At 35.5% G+C, this 20,907-nt stretch overlaps 2 protein-coding genes across 2 annotated transcripts in view; one reads left to right on the forward strand and one right to left on the reverse strand.

The window, feature by feature from the left end:
* The first annotated feature begins 7,099 nt into the window (after positions 1-7,099).
* LOC120277056 (DNA polymerase eta-like) lies at positions 7,100-13,348 on the forward strand. The gene is given in 16 exon segments (XM_039283803.1): positions 7,100-7,254; positions 7,891-8,011; positions 8,098-8,159; positions 8,162-8,208; positions 8,351-8,518; positions 8,720-8,884; positions 9,178-9,281; positions 9,445-9,564; positions 9,967-10,090; positions 10,411-10,530; positions 10,668-10,712; positions 10,714-10,848; positions 11,402-11,507; positions 11,583-11,731; positions 12,397-12,520; positions 12,621-13,348. Coding segments are annotated over 16 exon segments (1,947 nt in total). The 5' UTR covers positions 7,100-7,178; the 3' UTR covers positions 12,902-13,348.
* A 7,045-nt stretch (positions 13,349-20,393) lies between these two features.
* The window catches only part of LOC120277571 (transcription factor MYB3-like), a 3,630-nt gene continuing 3,116 nt past the window's right edge, over positions 20,394-20,907 (reverse strand). The window contains exons 4-5 of the mRNA XM_039284430.1: positions 20,648-20,830; positions 20,394-20,602 (exon numbers count right to left, since the gene is read on the reverse strand). Coding sequence (XP_039140364.1) covers positions 20,394-20,602; positions 20,648-20,830 — 392 coding nt within the window. The remainder of the gene's footprint in view (positions 20,603-20,647; positions 20,831-20,907) is intronic.

Below are 20,907 nucleotides of genomic sequence, written 5' to 3' on the forward strand. Positions count from 1 at the left end.
AACAATTAATGCATGTGGTATACAGGAAGTGATTCTGAGGCAAATAAAAAAGTGAAGCACCGGTTAAAAACATAACAATTATTAAGAATATATATGTTATAAATGTAAAGATAGTAATAAGAATAGAGAACAGGAGTATTTACAAAAAGCTCGAAAAACTCAAGTAATTAACCTTCTCTTCTTTCTTATTTCTATTTCTCTTTCTCTTCTCTTTTCTTTTTTTATATCAAAGTATACAAAAATGAGGGTATTTATAAGGTTACAAAGAGTTGAATGAGCGAGCCGGGGATCGATTCGATCAAGCGGTCCAAAATACTCTACTGGTCGGAATAATGCTAGATCGACCAAGTCGCACTCTGACTACATGGGTGGGCTACTACTGATGTTGCAGTACGCTACTGGTGATACCTAGAAGTTACTATAAGTGTCTTGGTGCTACGATGAAATTGCTACGAGTGGCGTCCATTAAAAAATATTTGTTTATAACACTCCCCTTGGATCGCCTACGACCAAAGGATATGCCTCGATTTAAAACCTGCTAGGAAAAACCGAGTGGGATAAAAACCTAGCTAAGGAAAAGAGTACACTATCCTTTAGGCACATTTGAGGGAGTTCTTGCCTCATTAAAAAACCTTGCCTTGGAAAAAACCCATTGGGAATGACCGCGAAGGAAAAGATCAGATCTCACCCTCAAATAAATAACTTTTTAACTCATATCGAGTACTTACATCCTTAAGTCTTCTCATCCCGATTTTGTATATAAGTCTTTGGTGAATGCACTTAGGAAGTGATTTTGTGAATAGATCGACTTGATTCTCATTCGGATTGAATCTTTTGAACTTCTATAGCATCCTACGGAGATCATGAGTGTAGAAAAATTTTTGGTGATATATGTTTGATTCGTCACCTTTAATATAACCTCCTTGTATTTGAGAAATACTGAGCGTTGTTGATCTTCAGTAAATTACTGTAGCATTTGTTATACTCGATGGTAATTTCTGCGGGATATTATGTATATGCTCAATCATAGATCGTAACCATTGGCGTTCACGACTTGCTTCATGGAGCTAGAATTTACATGATTTGATGAAGTAGACATGAGAGTTTGTTTTGTGGAGCAGCCATCGGATATGCGTACCATTTAGTAAGAAAACATGTATCCGATCGAGATGCCCTTTATGAGGATCGAGACGGATACCCAGCATCGACCAAAACACATGCGAGGTTGGATGAAGACTCATGTCGATAGAATAAACCCGGATCATGGTTCCTCGTAAATAACGTAGTACATCTTTTTATTCCTTTCCAGGTGTCTTGAGTCGGTGTAGAAGCTGTATCTTGCTTAGAAGATTTCTTGCAAAAAGCTATGTCTGGTCTCGTAGTATTTAGCAAGATACATTAATGCACCGATTGCAGCTTAAATATGGAGTTTCGGACCAAGAATGATCTCTCCTTCTTCGGGGTGGTGAAAATGGATCTTTCCCGAACATCAAGAGTTCGGACGACCATTGAGCGTACTCAGTGGATAAAGCCTTCTCCATATTGAATCTCTTGACGACCTTTTTACGTATGAGGTTGATTGATGCTACAGATATTCACGAGGATAAGTGCTCGATTTGTATACCTGAGGCGAATTTGGTCTTTCCCAAATCTTTCATTTCAAATTCTTTTTCAAATATGATGCTGCGAGTTGCGATTTTCGAGGAAGGAGTGCCTACAAGATTTAAATCATCCACATATCTTGCTATCCACAACAAAACCGTTAGTATAACTTTTTAATAAACACACATGGACATATACTATCATTTTGGTATCCTTCTTTTTATAAGATATTCAATGAGAGCGGTTATACCACATCAGTCCAGATTGTTTTAACCGTAAAGAGATCTACGTAATTTAATAGAGTATAAATGATGATTATTTGTAATGTTTGTTTTTCTATATCCTTGAGGGATTTTCATATAATGTCATTTTCAAGTAATCCATACAGATATCTTTGTGACAACATCCATCAATGCGATATCTAATTTATTACTACTTGCCATGGCAATTAAAAATCGAAAAAGTAATTCCATCCATTCTGAGGAGTATGTCTCTTCATAATCAATACCGGCATTTGAGAAAAACCTTGAGCAACCAGGTCTTGCTTTTGTATCTCATAATTTGATTATTTTTCATTTCTTTTCTCACAAACACCCATTTATAATCCATGGTTTTATCCCTTACAGGTGTTGGCACTATCGGCCCAAACACCTCACGCTTTTGATAGGAATTTTAGCTCGTACTGGATAGCTTCTTTCCATTTTTGGCCAATCATTTCTTTTGTCGACATTCTTCAATAGATCGTGGCTCTGGGATCATTATTAGTATTTATTTCTATATCTCGTAGCTCACATTGTAGATGAATATATCATTTATTTCGGTCTACATGCCGATTCGATCTTTGACCATCATCTACATGTAAATTGAATTTTCAACATTTTTGAAAATATCATCCCCCATTGATTCTTCGTTAACGTTACGAGGGGTTTTATAATTTCCTCTCCCTTTTCACATGGGAGATCCTTATCTTTATCTTTCTACGCTTTTTCTAGGAGGTGAATCTTTGGCACCAATTGGTCTTCCACGTTTTTGTCGTGGTTTTATTTTTCTATTTGATTTTCTTTCAATGGATTCTTAGGAATCTCAATTCTTCGTGGGAGCATTAGCAGTTGGTATATATGATTTGGTTACCATTTTAGTATCGATGAATGCATCGCGTATTTCATTTGCAATATTTTTGCAGATTTAATGATCCTTTGAACTTCAAGTTCATATTCATTGAGTCACGAGGATCGTATGTATGTAATCGTGATGCATTCAATCAATTTCTTTTGGCTCATTTTGAGTAATCATTTCTCCCCTAATGCAGGGGAAGGCAGATTCATCAAAATGACAATCTATAAATCTTGCGAGTAAATACATCCCCATTAATGGTTCTAAATATCGTATAATTGAAGGGGAATCATAACCAACATATATACCAAGTCTGCGTTGTGGACCCTATGTAGCGATTTGGTGGTGGTATTGGCACATATCTTTGCATGACCAAATATTCTTATATATGAAATATCGAGGGCTCTTTACCCATAACGAAGTTGGTGTGGTGAATATGAATTACATGCGATGGGTCGGGATCCGTATTAAAAGCTGCGGCATGCAAAAATAGCATGACTCACGCACTTGTAGGCGGTTTCGTCCTTAATAACATTGGACGAACAATAATCTGGAGTCTTTTAATTAATGACTCGCCAGACCCATTTTGGGTATGCGCATGAGCTCTTTGGATGCTCAACATGTATTCCAAGCGCCATCGATAATCATAAAATGATTTTTGATGAAAAATTCACCAGAGCATTATCAAGACGAATTGTCTTTTATGGGATAATCGGAAATTGTGCTTTAAGCACGATAATTTGTGCTAATAACCTTGCAAATGCTACATTCCTTTGTAGGCAGTGAAACATGGGACCATCTAGTCGATCGTCGATTAAAACTATAAAATACCTAAATGGTCGCATGATGGATATATTGGTCCACGAATGTCTCCTTGTATTCTTTTCTAAAAAATTTAGGAGATTCACTGGTCGCTTTGTTATAGAAGGTGCAGTTATTAAGCTTTCCCATTGAACATGTTGAACATGCGTATTCATTATGTGTTAGGGATTTTATAATCCTCGATTGGGTGTCCATGAGAACTAGTAATAATCCGGTATGACATAATAGCACGGATGTCCAAGTCTTTCATGCCATATTTTTAAATATATACGGGTCAGTTAACCTTCGGGTTTAATACCGCATGTGATTCCATCACTTTAATACGTGTAAAAATATAATCCACGAGGATATCTGAAAGCTTTTCAAGTACCGTTTTTGGCATGAAATGACTTGTGTAATATAAAGATATTCTTTTCCTTCCTTATCAACAGTCTCTAAATGATATCCATTATGACGTATATCTTTAAAAGCTTAAAAAGGGTTTCCTCCTAGACTTGGGGAATAGAGAGCATTTTTCATCCGCAAGGATGTCCCGTTTTGGCGACATCAATGCTTTGCTTCTCTGGAACCTTCAACCGGTCCTGATGACCACCGCTATTGTGGCTATACATGCCTTTCTCATTGATAAGGATATAAAAATATATTTTTCTTGTCAAAATAGTATCGTTGTCCCATGATCAATAGTACGTTCATCATCGACCATATTCTAACAAAAGCGAAGAAAAAACATAATTTAATAAAAACATAAAAGACATATTACAAACTAGTCTATAAGGAAATCGAGCATATCTAAATATGTATTTTTCGGTTACATTTAAATTATTTATGGAATTATCCTCGATTGGATCAACTATGGGGTTGTCGCCAAAATTTGTCTCAATATCTTTACCTTTCTTGTTTTTAAGTGATTCTTGGTAAAGATGGACAAAAATATTTTTGAGGGTCCTGCAAATTCGGACCAATGACCTTCCGAGCCATAACGATAGCATGTATCTTTCTTTGTCTCTAACCCCAGTCTTGTGGCTTTGTTGCTTACGTTGATGTACATCAATTCTATTATCGCGTGGTTCGATATTATTTTCGCCCCCTACCACGACCGCGTAGTCCTCGACCACCATAATTTCCTCGTCCACCGCGGTTTTAAAAACTAGCACCGCGACCACACCATCTTCTTTGCCCAAAATTAATTTCTGGCAGTGGTGCTGATCCGAGATGGTCGAGATTGATGATTACGCATCAACAATTCATTGTTTTGCTCCGCCACAAGGAGACAAAAATTAATTCGAGAATTTTTGTAAAAATTCTTTTTCTCATATTGTTGTTGTAATATAACATTTCGAAATGCGTGAAATGTTGTAAATGATTTTTCTCGAGCATCATTTCTTACATCGACTGTTTCTCTCTGAGAGCGAAATCTTTGAAAACAATTTTTAAATAGCTCGAATTATATTCTTGCACGCTTTTTAAAATCTTGAAACACCGAGGGCTTGACCAATCATTGCGTGCTTTTGGGCAAGTAGACCATTCCCGAGATGTTCAAATCTCTCTTTCGGGGATAACCACAATTCACCGTGGATCCTCAATGGTCAAGTATTCATTCTTCGGGGCCATCATCAATATGATGCCTTATAAATATTAAGGCCTTCGCCTTTGTTATCACTAGGCTCATTGTTATTAGCCTCAATAGTTTTACTCGGGGTTTCTTGCTTTCGGATGGAGCTTGATATCGAGGGCTCCGGGATATATAATTGCTCCCGAGATTTGAAGGGCCTCAAATTCTCTTTTTGCAATATTTGCCATTTTCTCTTCAAAATAATAATACAACATGTAATTAGAATGAGAGTATAGAATAAAACATAAAAGCATCTATCTTTGTTCATGTATACTGATCTGTTCATGTATACGAGTACTATTCATGTATCTGATCTTGTTCATACATCGCAATTATTGCAGACATTGGGGAATTAAAAATTTGTTTGAAAGTGATTATAAGTTAAAATGGAAGAAGAAGTAAAGATAAGGGAGAGAAGAAAGTAGGGGGCCGAGCGAAGAAAGGCCCGGCCGTGAGAAATCCGACCCAGTGGAGGAGGGCCGGCGGGGAAGAGAGGAGCAGACGGGCGGAGAAGAGAAAGGGTCGGAGGTTCGCCCGGTGGAGTTTTTACTGATTGCAGGGATCCGAGGGCTTACCATGGCGAGACTTAGGGGAAGATTATACGGAAGATTTGGATTTGATAGTAAACCTCATTGTAATAATAATATTATTATTTTTCTTGTTTATTTTAAAAGTAATGGTAATATTAGCCTTAGTGGTTTTAGTACTGTATGTTTTTATGTATGCTTCTAAGAAAAACTGAAATTATGTATTAAATAAAATGTATGGTTTGCTAGTATTATATTACTCGTCGAACCTTCTTGCGATTCAGGTGTTAGAAATGGGTTCCACATATATAACATATATATTAGATAAGCTAAAGAAAAATTAAAATCATATGAGCAAATTAAATGTCGATAACGTATTAAGAATATATATGTTATAAATGTAAAGATAGTAATAAGAATAGAGAACAGGAGTATTTACAAAAACCCAAAAACCTCGAAGAATTAACTTCTTCTTCTTTCTTCTTTTATTTCTCTCTTTTTCTTTCTCTTCTCTTTTCTTTTTTTATATCAAAGTATACAAAAATGAGGGGGTATTTATAAGGTTCTAAGAGTTGAATGAGCGGCCGGGATCGATTCGATCCGACGGTCCAAAAATACTACGGTTGGTGGAATAATGCTGATGCAAAGTCAGCTGCTACGATGACCACATGGGCAACTGCCTACGGTGTTGTGGCGCCACAGTGATATCTAGAAGTTACTATAGTAATGCCTACGCCACGAGTGAAATTGCTACAGTAGGCATCCATTAAAAATATTTGTTTATAACAACAATGATATTTGAAAAAACAATTGTCAGAAATTGAATAGATTGTTTAGATGACATCAGTTGTAGTTAATAAATAATTTTTTTTTGCTTGTTTTAGAGATCATAAGTCATTTCTCCTTATAATTAATGTGAAGGAGTTGAAAAAATTGAGGATGACTGTTCACCATACTGTCCATATACTGTTCATCCGGGATTCTTATACTATTTTTATACTGTACATATATTATACATCCAGATTTCAGTACTGTTTGGTACTGTTTATATTCATATAAAAAGGACGTTTGTCGTCTATTATTAAAAAAAAAAAATTTGAGGATACTAGTATATTTTTTTTATTTTTTCTTATACTTCATGTCATAATTTGTTTTAAATCTCATGATTAGTTGTCATCATTAGTGTTGTTCTCACTAAATAATGAAAATTCTATGAGGCATTAATTAGTGCATTCTCGACTGGAGTTTTTTAACTTTTGGAGTGAAAAATAATTAAATTAACCTTTTACTAATCACCTTGAAACAACCCTCCTATATCTTGACCCGAATCCGTTTTCAAGATCCAATAGGATCTCATACCCGGATCCGATATCGGATCCGATATCTTTCGCGGGAGTACAAGGATTCGAGGGCCACGCTTTGCACTCGCTTGTTTGAACGCGTGAATTGGGGCTGGAGAAGCACAAGAGGGCAAGAGGAACAGCGAAGGTAGCGAAGCGGAGATGCCGATCCACCGCCCGGCGCCGCAGGGATCCCGTGTGATCGCTCATGTCGACATGGATTGCTTCTATGTTCAAGGTCCCATTTCTTTTCCACGCCTTTTTTTACTTCTTTTTTTTGTTGATTTTTGTATGATCTTTTGAGGGGTTGGAGAAAATCCGAAAGAAAACGCAATGTTTGAATTTATGGTGAATTACTTTGTTTTTTTTTTCTTGTTTTCTGTTTAAATTGTTGTAATTTTGGGTTGAATTCTGAACTAATGTGATTTGGTGTTTGGACTGTTGATAAGAGAATCAACCTATGGAACAAGAGGCGTGCATGGTTTCTATGATTTTTTAGTGGAATAAGAGAATCAGCACTCGAGTATTTACGAAGTCTAGAGTGAGTGTTATTAAATCATAGACCATTCTTCAACTTTAAATCGGAGAGTGTATAATAATGTGCTCACTTACTAATTAGTAGTATATAAAATAAGTTTTTTTTTCTAATTTTTTGAACTATTTCTAATTTTGAGTAAATATACATGCCATTGTTGTTATCTGAGAGGTGGCTGGATTGAGTTCATTTGGAAGAACTGATAAGTGTGGAGTGGTGCGTGCACATATTTTCAAGTTATTTTGATGGTGTTTATCAGGAAGTAGCATTTAGTAGTGTCAACATTTGGTTATTCTCATGATTAATATGCTGAAGTATTATTTGGGTTGTCTGTTGCAGTGGAGCAACGAAAGAAACCTGAGTTAAGAGGCTTGCCAACTGCTGTTGTGCAATACAATGCTTGGAAAGGTGGGGGCTTGATTGCAGTTGGTTATGAAGCTCGCAAATTTGGTGTAAAACGGTGAGCCTATTGTTCTCTGCCTAGTTCTTAGTTTTATCTGTATGTCTAAATTCCATTTGCAACCCAAATAATCTTGAGATATTCAGTTCTATGAGAGGTGATGAGGCCAAAGAAGTCTGTCCAGATATCCAGTTAATTCAGGTTCCTGTTGCCGTGGTAAAGCCGACTTAAAGTTATATCGTGAAGCTGGCTCTAAGGTATGCAAGGCCTGAAGTTATGCTTTGATTTAACATGTAAATGTGTTTTTATTGCCTCTTATGTTTGTGCTTTGTTTGATTTTGATTGTTAAATGTTTTTGGTAATAGTGAAAAATCTCTTATAGCTTATGCCACATTGCAGGTGGTATCCATCCTTTCAACCAAAGGACGATGTGAACGAGCATCAATTGATGAAGTTTATCTTGATCTTACTGATGCAGCTGAATCGATGCTATCAGAGGCTCCCCCTGAGACATTAGAAACAATTGAGAAAGAGGCTTTAAAGTCACATATATTAGGGCTTGCTGATGTAAGGAAAAATTGGCGTGCTTGTTTTCTCTTATTATTCTGTTTTGGTTAGCAGGAAATGAAAAGCAGTGTGTAATTTATACTCATAATTGAATTATAGCTTTCACTAAACTGTACGTACCATATTCGTTTTTTGCTCTAAAATATAGTTGTTTAACTTAGCTATAAATCTGGAATTATTAATCAAATGTGCCATATTTAGGATGGCAAAGGAAGTGAAGAGAATGTTAGAAGATGGCTTTGTCGAGATGATGCTGATCATGAGGATAAGTTGTTAGCTTGTGCAGCCATCATTGTTGCACAACTTCGTATTCAGGTTATGGAAGAGACACAATTTACATGTTCTGCTGGCATTGCTCATAATAAGGTAGCCAAGGATGTTATCTTACTTGTCGCAATTCCTTATTCTCTTACTTTGGGCCTTCCCTTGATGTATAGAGCTATAGGTTTTATGATCTCCTTTTCTAGGTTGTGACTGGCTGAATAGGCTACACTCTGAATCTTGTTGATTAGCCATGGATGGCGGATGGGTTGTTTACTCATTTTTTGTGTTTCTGTTAGCAATGATTGGAACTATTTTTTTTCCTAATAATTTTTACATTGCAGTCTTTCAAAAAAGCTTCTTTCTTACAGTGGATTCTATATACAATTATTTGGCAGATGTTGGCAAAACTTGCAAGTGCAATGCATAAACCTGCTCAGCAAACAGTGGTACAAGCATCATCTGTAAAGGATCTTTTAGCTTCTTTGCCTGTGAAGAAAATGTAAAAGTTTCTGCCTCTTATTTCCATTTGTGGCTTTTTTCTTTTTGGTAACTTAACTATGGTCTACAACTCCATCTGTTATCATAATTTTAAAAGTATAACTGTAGAACCATTTTTCTAGTTTAATTGTATTAGTGTTTACTCTCACTGTAGTTTCTTGTAGGAAACAACTTGGAGGAAAACTTGGAAGTTCTTTGCAAAGTGATCTTGGAGTGAAAGCAGTTGGTGATCTTCTTCAGTTTCCCGTGGAGAAGTTACAAGAGCGTTATGGGACAAATACAGGGTGGGACAGCTGTTCTGGCCTTTACAATTTTTTGTCTGGATTGCCTTGCATTTGGCTGTAATGAGGTTTATTACAATCTTTTAATAAGCAACCCCCATAAGATCTACTGTAAATCTACACTGCATCATTAATGTTGATATTGTTGTGCATGCAATTTATTTATTTATTTTAATGGACACTTCTGTGCAGTCTCTGTTGTTTTATTTCACTCATTCACCTTCAAGCTTGAGTTTCTTCCTTGTAAAGCCGGACATGGTCTTCAATAAAACGTGCACTAAATATCATAAGAAGAAATCTAATCATGCAACCTTGTTCTTTCTAATACATGAAAATTTCTGTTTAAATAAGCCCCATCCTGTGGTCTATGGTGCTTACTTTTCCTACTCTAACCTGTTGTTTCAGATCATGGTTATGGAATATTGCAAGAGGTATTAGCGGGGAGGAAGTTGAGAGTCGTCTTCTGCCTAAGAGTCATGGTTGTGGGAAGACATTTCCAGGACCGCAAGCATTGAAATCCACCTCATCTGTAAGAATTCTTTCCCCTTGTAAGCTGTGTGGAGACGAGAATGTGGGGCGTCATGTCTTTTTTTCCCCTTATATTTATTCATCACCGGAAGCATGCAACTGAATGATCAGTAATAGGACAACTTTGAATTTCTTGCCTTGAAGCTAATATTAGCATTTTGGGGTTGAATTTGTTTCTTTCTCTTGCTTCACCAAATGTTCCACTCATGAATAACTTAAATTAATCAATTTCCCATTTATCGGATGATTTGCTTTTCACAATTACCTGACATTTATTCGAGACAATATATTGTAGTTCTCACTCAATTGTGATTGTCTTAGGTTGACCATTGGCTTAATCAACTCTGTGAAGAGCTGAGTGAAAGAATTCAGGATGATTTGGATCAGAACAAGCGTATTGCACATACTTTGACCTTGCATGCTGGGGCGTTTAAGGAATATGCTTTGTTCATTTACCTTGTCTTAATTTTTCACTTTTTGCCTATGTTGTTTGATTGCCTTTGTTTTGCTTGTGTTGGATTATGTTTTGATGTTTCAAGTATGGTTCTGTGTTGTGGCTTCTGCAGTATAATGAAAAGGGGCTAGACAGAAAATTCCCCTCGAAATCATGTCCATTGCGATACAGGGACTGCCAAAATACAAGAAGATGCAAAGAAACTATTTGATTCTGGCCTTCGCGATTTTGTGGGCCCCCATAACGATAGATGGGGTATAACATCTCTTTCTGTCACGGCAAGTAAAATATTAGACATACCATCAGTAAGTTTTCTTGACTTGATCTTTTGCACATTTCATTTAATACAATTATCTAAGTTGCATCAATCTATGAAAGAATCAGCCTGGTTTCAGAAGATGTTGCTATGATATGGTGCTTACAAACATAGTTGGGGAATGTGGTTTAATTAACTTTTGCCATAATCTTTCTGTTCACCTTGTAGAGAATGCTGAGGTAGATGTGAACTTGAATGCATTTATTACTGGAGGATGCCTTAGGCTGAAACAATAAAATTGCAAATTTGTTATCAGAAACTCATAGAAGAGTTGGTGAAGTATTTTCTCTTTCAGTGAGTGCTCAGGAGTTCAAAGCATATTGGTGCCTTCAAAGACCAAAAAAAAAAAAAGTGGTTTGTCCACATTTTTCGAAAAATAAAGAAGAAAAATATTAACGCTCGGGGTTCAGTAAATAACAAAGAAAATTGAACCTTGCTGCTAATAGCTGGTCCTCAGCTCTACTGCCAATTTCTTTGTCGTGCTTGTTATTTTTTCATTTTGAAACTTCATTAACTTTAGAGAACATAATTTGTTTTTTTAGGGAACTAGCTCAATTTCAAGTTTCTTTCAAGATAAAGATTGTCATTCTCTTTTGTCAAGCGGATGTGATGGATTTGATCATGACCATTTCCCTCTGTCTCCTTCCGGTATTTGTTATGCTTAACCCTACTTCCCATATTTCTTTTCTGCTTATACTAAATTTAGGTCTGATTCTCATTCAGTAAACAAAATCTGCACTAGACCAGTGTACGATATGCAACAATTTAGGCCTTCGTGTGAGGGAATTTGTGATGTTCATGAGACATCCCAACAAAATAAAACTTTTAACATTGATGCAAGAGGGACATCGCCGAGAAAGAGAAAACACAAGGTATACTACTTACGCTTTGTTGAATCTGTATTCTGGATGGTAATGCAATTTATCAAGATTTTATTCCTAGTTCATGGCAGTGGCAGTTTGAGCAAATATTGCACACCCATACACAACATTTCAGATGGTAGCTATATGCCTATATCACATCTTAAATTGAATTATTTCAGCGTGTACATGTTTAATTTTCTAGTTGCAGTTGAAAATTGTTGGAATGGTGGCTTTTATATCACAAATAATGTAAATTCATATTCTTCTTTCTTGTAGAACAAGTAACTCTATTCAATCAAACTCATCATTTTATGCATAAAAATCTTTTTGTTCAGATTCTTATGGAGTTGTTTATTAGATATATTAATATGACTATTTCACATACATCTGTGTTGGATCTTCCATACTATGTGAGGACAATTTTGTTTTGCTTTCCTGGCCTGTTCATATTATGAAGCTTCTAAGGCCCTTGGTTTGTTGATCTGAGTTGTCAAAGAAATATATTAGTGCATGCTAAATGTTTTAACTATGGTGACAAAAGAAAAAAGATAATCCATTTTGTTTGCTTGTGACTTGAGATAGATCACTCCTGACACTAATGCTATGTTGATGATAATAGCACTGCTAGCAGTTAGGCCTGAAGATAATATTACGCCTCATTTTGTTTCTGACAGGAACTTGGTTCCATTTTAAGATACTTTCAAGTTAGTGATTCCTCTACTAAACAAGTTGTTGATGAATTCACTCAAGCAGATGCACCATTGCCAACATCTGGTCAGACCAATACTTCAATCTGTGGTAAATTTGATTTCTCTGCATCATACACCCACTTCATTTGTGTTGTTTTTTTTTTCTCTTTCTTTTCTTTCTTTTTAAAAACTATTTAATGCTTATCTAGATAGTGAGAGCTATATGGAACTGGATCCAAGTGAGCACCAAAGAAGAAGCAATTTGGTGAAAAATGACAACAATGATGAGAATAGGACACATGTGAATGAAGCTATGCAGACAAGCACTGCCTGGCATTTGAATGTTGAAGACATAGATCCTTCTGTGATTGATGAACTGCCTCTAGAAATCCAGAGAGAAGTTCGAGGCTGGCTTCACTTGCCTAAGCGTGTACAGGCAACCAACTGTGGCTCTGATATTACTCAATATTTCTTACCAGCAAAAAAGTAGTAGGGATGGCAATTCTCTGAAAGGTTCTTGATTTTAGTATTTGGAGGCTGGTTCAGACACATACGCCCTTGTTTGTTGTTTTAAGGTTCCTCATCATGTGTACATTAACTCTAATCAAGGATAAAGAGTGAAGCTCTTGGTGACAGGGTGCAAAGCACATCAAACGGCTTACTTCAAACGCAGCGCACGTCTTGCCGAATCCTTAAACAGGAGGGATGGGCATGTCAGAGTTTAATTGGTTTAGGTAGCTGACTTTAAATTTGTGTCTTGGCCATTTTCTTTTGTGGTTTCTCCCATGTGGCTTTTGAGCTTCAGCATCAAAATCGGCTTTAAAATTGGTTACTACTTTAAAGGTATGCATTTATAGCCCCTCAAACAGTCTTCTGTATGCATATATCATTGTTGTACACAGTCAATTTAATAAAAAACCTTACTGGTTTATGTGTCTTTCCTCTATACTTTATATTTTCATTTTATTTTATTTTTAAATTATTAAAATATTCAATATATCTGTCATAGAGATTACATCATCATCATCATCATCATTTTTTTTCTGTTTTTGATAAATCATCATCTAGTTTTATTTTAATTCCTTTTTTTTGGGAGTTTTTTGGGTTCTCCAAAATATAAATTCAGGGATAATTCATCTGATATTGTTTAAGTAAGATCTCACACCCGGATCTGATATCTTTCCAATGGATCCCTGGTGCGGTAGTTACTGTTTTATTTCCCACTTTTTGGTTTGACACTTCCCCCAAAATTAAGGCCGGGGAAACAAGAGAAGAGAGGTAGGTAACCAGAAATGCCAATCCCCATGGAGGCCCAGCCGGCCTATGACAAGGATTGCTTCTCCGTCCAAGGTCCAATTTCGTTTCCACGTTTTAATTTTTTTTCTTGAATTTTGTTTGATTAGTGTTGGTTTGAAGAAAATCAGAGAGAAGTTGCCTTTGTTTTAATCTAAGTGTAGCTTGAGTTTCTTTGTTACAGAGGTGCATTAGGTTCAATAATGCAATTTGCAGTGAGCTACATTATCTTTTCATGAGAAACATATGCAGAAGAAGAAGCCTAATCATGTACTCTTACTAATTGCATAAATATTTCCTGGTTAAATAGTTGACATTATGTAGTCAATGTTGCTGATGCTAAGGTATTGGTAGGGAAGTGTGGGTTGTCCTGGTTTTGGAAACACATTTCCAGGCCCAGAAGCAATGAAATTCTTTGTTTCTGTAAAAATCATTTACTCTAGCAACTTGTCTCTGTAATATTGTGGGACATCATGTTTTTCCTATTTGTCTATGGCTGAAAGCGGAAAATGAATGTGATGGATCCCTTTATCTCTTAACTTGAAGCTAATCATATGATTCATATCATCTTTTTGAAATAAATGTGGATAAACCACATCTTTATCATATCATCTTTTTGTAATTATAATTGTTTCCTTTGTCTAATTTCTGATGAGCTTCCATGCATGTAACAATGAAGAATTGCACCTGCAGAACTATATACTGTTAGGGACAAAGGATCCAGAACTTGTTAATTAGCGTTGATTAGAATTCATAAATTTGGTAATAAAACCAATAATAGGACAGTAACAAGGATGATGTGGAGAGGCCAACAACCAGAACAATTAAGAAATACTGATGGGTATTCTGATTGCCCCATTCTCTACAATTCATTCCTTTTCTGCTAATTGCCTAAGACATGTAATTTTTGAGATAGGCCAGTGATACCCTTCCTCTGATGTTCCTAACTGCTTCCACCTTCACACTTATCTAGTTTTGTATTGGAACATGTGATAAGAACTCTATTGACAGGAACCTGGTTCTATTTTAAGATACTTTCAATGTAGTGATTCTTTAGCTAAACAAGTGTTTGATGGATGCATTCTATCATATTTACTATGACCCCTGGTAAAATCGATTTCTGTGCATCATACCTGCAAATTATTTGTGCTGTTTTTCTCTTACCAATTTTCCTAAGTTAAATCCAGGCATGGTTTTAATGTTTTACTCAATAGTCAGTACTACTCACCAGAAAAAGGTCACAGGTTTGATTATTTTAGCTCCTGGATATTGTTTCAGAGACAAATCTGCACTCTTATCTTCATGCTTTGGCATCAAATGCTTTGATGAAGGATGTAGCAATTTGGGATCTTAAATCCATATCAATTTCACTTGGAAAGTTGGATACTTCTGTTAAGGTATATATTTCTATTTACGAAGTCAGATTAATGTGCATTTGTCTAAGTTTTTAGTCTTCATGTAGTTGAGAGAGATATACTGCAAGAAGGAAATCTGACATTATTGGGTATAGCCATAGTAATGCTTTTGGTTGGCACAATCAACTTGAACAAGTCACCGAGTTGTATACATCTCACTTCAATTGCATGCCAGACTTTAGAGAATTAAAACTATGTTTCTTTCTCAAATGAGGCATTTGGATTTTAAAGCATGTGCTCTTTTTCAATGGTGTTGACTGTTGATTTCTAGGGAAAACATTGGATGCAATTATGATAAGTTACAGATTTTAATCACATGATTCTTTTTTGTTGACTTTTTAAGAAAATTTTCACCAAAAATTAAGTTCGATTGTATGTTGTTGTATCCTTGGCTTGCAATGTGACCTCCTTCGCTTGATTGAGAAGTCCTTTGTTGTCTCTTGGTGGACTTCATCTTCTCGGTCTTCATTTGTCTTTTCGTTTGTTGTTTTTGTCAGTTTGTTTCGTTTTTTTTTAAGGTGCAATACGCTAGTGGTGCATTTTTTTTCCTTGTCTGTTTGTTGTGTTTTTTGTTTTCTATTTCTCTGTAGTCTGTTCGTGTCTGTTTTTGTTTGGTTTTCTAATAAATATGTAGTTAATTCACTTTATTAAAAAAAATGTGACTGGAAAAATATGTCATATTCTTATGGGTAGCTTGTTAACACAAATGCAAACTGAAATAAAGATGAAGTTTGATTGCGTGTTTGTGTTTCTATAATAAAAGCAAACCATTGGATAGCCCAATGATATGATATTTGGGTCCGCCTTGTTTATATACTGTTTATGCAATGTACACTTGGACACAATACTGTTTCTCTATTGTTCATGAATTTGGGTGCATTTTAGGGTGGCAGGACAGGGGAATTTTTTTAGAAGATTTGTAAGTCATCATAACTGGTGTATTTCCGTACTTGTCTGTCTCTTTGACAATCCTTTAAATGGTGGGTATTTATCGTCTAATCCAAAATAATAAAAAAAAAATAAAAAAATAATAATTATAATTATAATTATAAAGCGATGGACCACATCCTTTGGAAGCCAGCTTGCTTCAATTTCTTTGAATTTGAATTTTTCAAGGGGCAAACAAGCATTGCCGTCTATATAAGTGAGAAGATTCTCTCAGAAACGATGTATGTTATGTATGTATGTATGCATACATAAAATTAACAGTATGCATGTATTAATTTCCTTCTCAATTGAGGTCTCTGTATTTGATGCATGCACTCATTTTCAATGATAATGAGCATTGATTGTTTGGGAAAACATTTGTTGAAATGATTTTTAATTAATTATTTATTTTTTAAATAAGCCAACAAGGAAACTATCACTCTCCTGAAAACCCTTCTTTTATTGTAGGGTGGTGAGATTATCATAAGTTCTACATTTTAATGACGTGATTTTTTTTTTTAATAAATATGGTCAAGCTTCATTATGTGATTTTTTTTAAAAAAATTTTCTAATAAAATATTCACCAAAAATAAAGTTTGATTGTATAATTGTGCTGTATCCATGGTTTGCGATGTGACAGGAAAATATGAAATATTCTTATAGGTAGTTTCTCAGCACTCATTCAAATTGAAATAGAGATGAAATTTGATTGCTTCTCATTGTTTGGATGAATCAAAACCTGTTGTCAAATTTTTCGAAGTTCTATTTATAATAAAAGCGACCTGGTCCCAAGTGTTTTTTTTTTTTGATGAAAAGATCATATTTATTATAAAAAAAAATATAAGTCGAACGAAAAAAAATTTCACAAGGTGCGGAACACAAACTCAAAACGATATTTAACCCACATAAAGAAAAACTAAAGAGAAGATGATAAGGCAAGCATGATTTCTTCCACGGCAGGTAGAAGAAGCATATTTCTCCTTGGGTGAGTGAGATTAAGATCAACTGGTCAGAATCAGAAAGGGCGGTCAATTCCCCTGAATCATTCTCCCTCAGCATGAATGTAATACCCTGAACCTGTGGATAACTGTTAGAAAATATATTCAGGGTATTACTACAGTTGCAGTAAGGTTTTCTACAGATTAATCTTGTTGAGAAACCCCAAGTGAAAAGAATAAGGACTTAAATGTGAAAGTTTATAAAAGATTTTGGGTTAAAGAGTAATTGAAAAATGATTGATGTGAAATGTTTCTAAAAACCAAGGACTGAAAGGTAAGATGAAGGGATCTTTTTGAAATGTTGTTTTATAATCCAGGGACCATTGGATAATTTGAAAGGACCTTTTGAGAATACTATTTCATAATTCAGGGACCATTTGTGAGTTTTGCAGGGATTGTTTTATAAGAAATTATATTTTGAGGGACTAAAAGTGAATTTCGGCTGAAAACTTAAGTTGGAGAAAACTCTAGATTTTGATGGTTCATCTTCTTCTCCATCTTTGTGCTACAGATCCGAGAGAGAAGAGAAGAAAAGAGTGAGAGGTTTGGAGAAATTTGAGGAGATAAAAACTTAGTACTTTGAGAGGAGAATGGATGAAGTATTCTTGGTAAGTATTTTGGTAATTTATTTATTGATATACTTGGATGAATGTTTGTGTGTATTTTGGTTTGAATTTTCATGTTTTGCTTTGAAAAGAGAAAGTTTTGTGATGAAAAATGGTGAGATTGTTGTTAGTAATGATTGAATGCTTGAAGTTATTTGGAAGAATCTTGTATTTGAGTTGAAATTGCTTGAAATGAAGGATGAGATTTTTCGGTTTCATTGTAGCAATTCATCGTAGTACCGAGATTAGGGGTTTGGTTTGAGTTAATTAAGTTGATGATGATTATGATTAAGGTGTTAATGATGATGGTTAGATTGGAATTGGTTGAGTTAGCCAAGTTGGTTTGGTTGGATCAAACCAAGTTAGAATTGATTTGATTGAGTTGGGTTTGGATGAGAATTGAAGTGTTTGGGTTTAATTGAATTAATCCAGTCCGGGTTTGATCAAATCAAGTTGAGTATGGTTGGACTTGAATGGTTTGGTTGAATTAAATTTGAGTTGAAAGTTGATTTTGGGTTTGGTTCGATGTTGGGTTCAATGGATTTTGGGCAGAACTGAGTTGGTTCAACGAATTTGTATAAGAATTGAGTTGGTTCAAGGCTGGTTCAGTGAATTTGAGTTTGGTTCAATGGAATTGAGGTTGGTTCAGAATGGTCTAGCCCAATTTGAGTTGGCTTAAGTGCAATTGGAGACCAATTTGATTATGCAAGGTCAGGTTTGAACCGATTGGAGTGAGTGGGCCAATAGAGAGTCTATTATTATTTTTGTATTTTATTTTGAGTTTAAATGTAGTATTTATTTTGTTATATTATTCTGTTAGGTGTTGTTCAGTCTTGGGAGGGAGTTCCAGGTCTAGCAAGGAACCCAAGGACACCAGGTGAGTTGGTAGTGGCTATTATTTTAAATAATTGATTTAGTTATTATTATTTTGAAATAATTGTTTAATGGGCTAGTATTTTGGAAATAAATGATTAAGTATTTCATTTTATCATATTTGATTTCATATATAGTTGAAATATACGTATATTTGTTTGCCATTGATGTTCATGATAACCGTATTGATACATCCGTTTTGTATAATTATACGTTTTTGTGAATAGTGAAAATACATGTATATGTGATTTAATCATTCAATTCTTGTATTTATTTTTGATGGGTATATGCTTTGATTTGGAGTGATTTGCGAAACCATGTGAGCATATTAAAGATGTTTTATCGGCATTGTTAGTAGAATTGGTTTTCATTCCTGGTATAGGAATGGTATCGTGGATCTTGGTTTTACTGATATTATGCATTGTTATACTTTTGACATTGGCTTTGTGGAAAATAATGGTTATTTCCGTGATGTGAATGCTTGTCCTGGATAAGGTTCCTGTGATATGATTTATATCGATTGTATTATTCATTTGTATTTACTTTGATGGTTTTGATCGGTGACGGGCTAAGGCCCGACCATCTGCAGATAGTGGGTCCCCACGGGCCGACCTTTAGAGGTGGCGTGGTGGACTCGGGTATTGATTTCTACGAGGGCGGTTCGGTGGGAGCGGAGAGCCCCGATCGGATATTCATCGGGTAGCCGGGGTCACCGACCGGGTGAACCGATGGGTCAACGTTAGGACATGAGTTCTTGACGGCTCTAAACCTCAGCCGCTGCCACGGCGAAGGGTTTAGAGAGTTTTCTAGACCATGTTATCTTTGGGGTGAGTGTTGGGTATTGCTTTATTTTGAATTTGAAATTTATGTTATTTTTTTGAATTGTGATGAGGCGAGTCTCTCACAAAAATTTGTGTTTTCTCGAGAAAAATCAAATTGATGTTGATCTATGTTGAATTTATGTTTCAAAAGTTCTTTAAAAAATGTATTTTTGCTAGAATTACAGTATTTTTGGAAAAAGTTGGAAAAAAATTATTTGAGAAGTTGGTATTTATATACTTTATATATCATCGTATTTAAGTATTTGAAAATTATTAAGCCACTACCGACCAACTCGAATGTCTCTGTAGTCTGCAGGAGCGGGACTCTAGATTGCTCGATCGAGTATAGAGCTAGTCGGGGGTTGAGTCCGAGGACTGCAGTGGGTCCCCCTTTCTTTATTTCTTGTCATTGGTGTTGTGATCTTGTAGTGGTTGTACCCTGCAAATTTGAGTTATTGTATTCATGATATTTATGTATTTGAACCTGTAGTTGGTGTAAAGTTGTAAATTGTGATTTGTAGGTCTGATTTTGTTTAAAACAGGGTGTCAGTTTTCAGTTAAAAGGGAATTTTAACTGATGGGTGCCACATTTACCTCAGTAGAAGGGGTGGGTGTGACAATGAATTCTAAGAAATTTCAAGCTGCGCTTGACCAAAGTAATGGAGCCTTCTAGTTCTAGGTTGATTTTTTTAGTCTTTGGTGCTACAGCCTTCAGGATTGAAGTTGTTTCTCACTTTTATAGAACTAGATTTAATTTAGGTATAATACCTGAATTGATTCTCTACTTTTCTCTTTCTTCCATTTTGGTCCTTTTATTCAGAAAAACACATAACTAGTTTCTCTATTTTTGAAAATGAGCAACTTACTCCATTTATTCTTAGTCTCTTCCTTTTGACAATATCATATAGGGAATAATTGGCATATTTTTAACAGTAAAACAGAATAAATTGACTTATTTTCCCGAGTAAATAGACTAGTTTGGAACATATTTGAGTAGAGGGATTAAAAGAGAAAAAAATAAATAAAAAGACCAATTCGAATATTATACCTTTAATTTTTATCCAAAGTCAAATAACCATTTCTGTTCACAAATTGAAGATATTCTCTCTGAACAGGTGATCTTGCGGCAGGAACAATAACAATGTTTCCAAGCTGCTCTCTTCTCATCCTCCTTCCTTGCTTGCTGCTTCTACTATTGACTACCCTTACCACCTCTTCCTCTTCCAGCGCCACCCCACCCCCATCGCTTACAAGTACAACTACGGCAATAAGGCCTTATGTTGTTAACAGTGCATCACCATTACCTGCCAACAGGCGCATATACCCGTCTCCTATAATTACTCCTCCATCGTTCTCCCCATCATCCTTAGTTGCGCCTTCACCAAGCTCAGGTAATGTTAACAGTACATCATTACCTAGCGACAGGTCCAGATACCCGTCTCCTATAATTACTCCTCCATCGTTCTCCCCATCATCCTTAGTTGCGCCTTCACCAAGCTCAGGTAAAACCAAAAATTTCAGTTCCAAATCATACACATCATATATATATATATTTTGTTTTGTT

Source organism: Dioscorea cayenensis, chromosome 15, assembly GCF_009730915.1.
Source record: "Dioscorea cayenensis subsp. rotundata cultivar TDr96_F1 chromosome 15, TDr96_F1_v2_PseudoChromosome.rev07_lg8_w22 25.fasta, whole genome shotgun sequence".
NCBI classification, from domain to species: domain Eukaryota; kingdom Viridiplantae; phylum Streptophyta; class Magnoliopsida; order Dioscoreales; family Dioscoreaceae; genus Dioscorea; species Dioscorea cayenensis.